The following is a 3,179-nucleotide window of genomic DNA, read 5'->3' as shown; positions in this document are numbered from 1 at the left end:
AATACAGGAGTGTCTGAGGTCACCCTTACAATTAAGGGCTGGAGGAGGGCACAGAGATTTCCTGTTAGGCAGAGGTCAGGTGATGTGATGGCCCCACTTCCTATGGTCATCCCTGTGCAGGTAGGTTTAGGGATGTGTTGTGCCTGAAGGGTCACTGAACACCACCTAACCCAGGCTGGCTGCTTCTCAGACATCCCCAGAGAGCTCAGGGCAATGACTTTTGCTCACTCCTGACCTGGATTTGAACCAGGGATTTGGAGGTGAAAGGCTCCTGAGTCCTTTATCAGCCCTGGCTCACCTACTCCACTGGCCGCTCGCCATTCAAAGGCAGGTCGGTTCAAACAAAACGAGCCAGCCACACAGAACAGATTGGGCTCTTCCCTCCCGTCCTCTGGTTGTTTCCAGGATCCACACCGGTCATCACAAATAACAGGCTTTGGCCTTCCTCCATCCATTTATGGGAAGGCGTTTCGATGCCTCAGTTCAGAAGAATTTGGGCCACCGTCATCACTGCTCTGGAGTGAAATCTGATCTTACTTCCCCGAAAAGCTATCCCTTCCCTGCATCGCCCTGTACCGAGAGAGGGGACAGGCTCAGAGTCAGACGGAGAAGGGTTTCAAGGAGTCCTGCTCTGCCTCTGCTCCAGCAGCTCGTCCCAGCTGACAGCAATATGAAGGTCTCTGTGGCTGCCCTCGCCTTTGTCCTCAGCATGGCCTGCTGCTCCCAGGCTTCCATCGAAGAAAAGAATTTTGAAAGTGAGTCTCTGTGTTTCCTTTTGGGGGTGGAAGGAGAAAGGTCGTAGCTGTGAGGTGGCTTTTCACACCAGCTCCTCCCAGCATTTGGGCTCCCTTCCCATGTCAGATCCGTAGCCAGCAGCTTCTTGTTGGTCCGGGCAGGATGGGGGGTCTCTCTCCTGCGGTGGGGAGAGCCTTCGGGGTGCAACCAGCAGCCTGCAAGGTGCCAAATATCTGAGTAGAACTTTCAAACCTCGGTGTGTTGGCCTGAGCACCAGGGATGAGAAAAGGATGGAAGGAATCAATGGAGGAAGAATAGCTCTCCCTGCCTGTTCCCTTCCTCCTTCTCTTCCTCCCCCCATCCCAACAGCCCACTGCCGGAGGTCTCCTCTCCCTGCCCCGTCCCAGTGCCTAAAGGATGCAGAGGCAGGCGGTGCTTGTCTTTACCTACATTGGGTTCAGTGCACAGAACTGTACATTGGTTCCTTCCTTCTCTTTCAGTGAGCTGGCGTATCCTGCCCACCTGCTGCTTCAGCTACATATCCCGGCAGATCCCCCGCCGCTTCGTGGTTGACTATTTTGTCACCAGCAGCCTGTGCTCCCAGCCAGCTGTAGTGTAAGTACAGAATTATGAGCCTGAGAGAGAGGGAGATTTTTGTGTCTCCAGTTGCTGGCCTTGGAGGTTTCTTAAGGCCCATTTGATGCAGCAATCCCTGGATGGCGTTCTCTGGCCTGTGCGAGGCTGGAAGTCAGAGCAGGTGATCAAAGTGGGCCTTGCTCGTATATTGCTCAGATCCTCAGCAGCTGTAAATCAGAGAAGTTCTATTGTCTGCGCGGGAGCAAGGCAGGCTCACACCCACTGGGAATGCAGGCCCCTTAACTGGAGAGGGGTCAGAGAAGAGCCACGAGAATGATGAAAAGATTAGAAAACCTGCCTTCTAGTGAGAGACTCAAGGAGCTCAGTCTATTTAGCTTAACAAAGAGAAGGTTAAGGGGTGACTTGATCACAGTCTGTAAGTATCCGCATGGGGAACAAATATTTACTAATGGGCTCTACAGTCTAGCAGATACAAGTCTAACATGATCCAGTGGCTGGAAATTGAAGCCAGAAAATGCAGTTTCCACAAAAATGGAAATTTTCTGTGGGAAAACTTCAACTTTGCTCCAAATTTTTGGTTCTCTGTCTGGAAAATCGAAATAAAATGTTTCATTTTGGGTGGGTTTGACCCTAATTGAACTATTACGGTTTTTTACCTCACCTGAAACATTTTGTTTTGAATCAGTTCAACAAAACATTAAACTGTATTTGCCGAACAGAGTATTGCCTCATGGGACTTGAGGTTCAAGCTTCCATTCTATCTCATGGGCTGGAATCCCTGGAGGACTACATCTCCCATAATACAAAGCTGATTTCCCTCTCACCAAGTTCTGCAGAGTGCAACCTGACTCTGGCTCCATCATGAGAAATGTGGTCCAGCCAAGGACTCTGGTCTATAGGGGAGTGAATGAGGGCATCAGGTTCCTGAACTACAAATCCCGTGAGGCAACACGCCACAATGAGAAAACGAAAACCGAATTGTTTAGGATCAGTTCAAGGAACTGAAATGAAACATCTCAATTGCAGGAATGTTGAATTCTTTTGTTTCATTCAATGCTGAAACAAACCATTTTGATATTTGCAAATGGAGTTTTTTCGGAATTTCCGTTCCATGAAAAACTTTGAAATTTCAACTTTTTGTTCCGATTTTGGATGAAAACAAATGTTGGAATTTCACATGGGCTGGAAATTCCCAGTTTCACTCAGTTCCTCACCCAGCTTTCCTTGCCCAGAGGGAGCTCCAGGTGGGGCAGGTGAGGTTATGGAGGGAAACAAATGCAGCCCCTCGACTCTGAGCAGAAAAACTGTTGCAAAAAGGATTGAGATTCCAGCAGCGTTCCTGTCACGGGCTGTGAGATGGGGTCAGGAAGTGAGACTGGGGCAAAGGAGCTCTCAGGACAGGTGGGCACCTATATGTGGGACCTGTAGCCAAAGGAGGCACTACAGAAGATTGGGGTGGGGAGGCTCTGACAGAGAATCCTTCAAGGAGAGAGACCAGAATGGAGTAAATCTACTGGGATCTGGCAGCGACTGGAATTAAGCAGGTGGCAGATTTGGGAGAAGGGGCAGTTGGTTCTCTCCACATCCAAAGTTCCTCTCATTCTAACCCATCTGTTTTACATTCTGCAGATTAATCACGAAGAGAGGTCGTCAAATTTGCACCAACCCCGAAGATGCCTGGGTTCAGCAGTATGTGAACGACCTGAAATAGAGAGTCTCCGAGGACAGACAGCGGTGAAAAGCCACTCTCCATTCCCACTGGTGCACCCAGGCCACTCGCCACTGACTGCCTTAGAGCACCGAACGATCAGCAATGTTTGAAATGTCATTTACAACGATTAAAGCAA

General features: G+C 49.6%; 1 protein-coding gene across 1 annotated transcript; it reads left to right on the top strand.

Moving 5' to 3' along the window:
• The first annotated feature begins 458 nt into the window (after positions 1-458).
• LOC135972212 (C-C motif chemokine 3-like) lies at positions 459-3,179 on the top strand. The gene is made up of 3 exons (XM_065573156.1): positions 459-755; positions 1,236-1,350; positions 2,962-3,179. Exons 1-3 carry the CDS (start codon positions 671-673, stop codon positions 3,041-3,043), a joined length of 282 nt encoding a protein of 93 aa, XP_065429228.1. The 5' UTR covers positions 459-670; the 3' UTR covers positions 3,044-3,179.

This window comes from Chrysemys picta, chromosome 19 (genome assembly GCF_011386835.1).
Source record: "Chrysemys picta bellii isolate R12L10 chromosome 19, ASM1138683v2, whole genome shotgun sequence".
NCBI classification, from domain to species: Eukaryota; Metazoa; Chordata; order Testudines; family Emydidae; genus Chrysemys; species Chrysemys picta.
The sequence above is the reverse complement of the archived record's forward strand: the minus strand, read 5'-3'. Positions and strand labels throughout refer to the sequence as shown.

Excerpts from the sequence above, each read along its gene's own strand:
- LOC135972212 (XM_065573156.1), top strand. The coding sequence starts at position 671 with ATGAAGGTCTCTGTGGCTGCCCTCGCCTTTGTCCTCAGCATGGCCTGC. Across the intron at positions 756-1,235 it reads CGAAGAAAAGAATTTTGAAA|TGAGCTGGCGTATCCTGCCC; the intron begins GTGAGTCTCTGT and ends CTTCTCTTTCAG. Across the intron at positions 1,351-2,961 it reads TGCTCCCAGCCAGCTGTAGT|ATTAATCACGAAGAGAGGTC; the intron begins GTAAGTACAGAA and ends TACATTCTGCAG.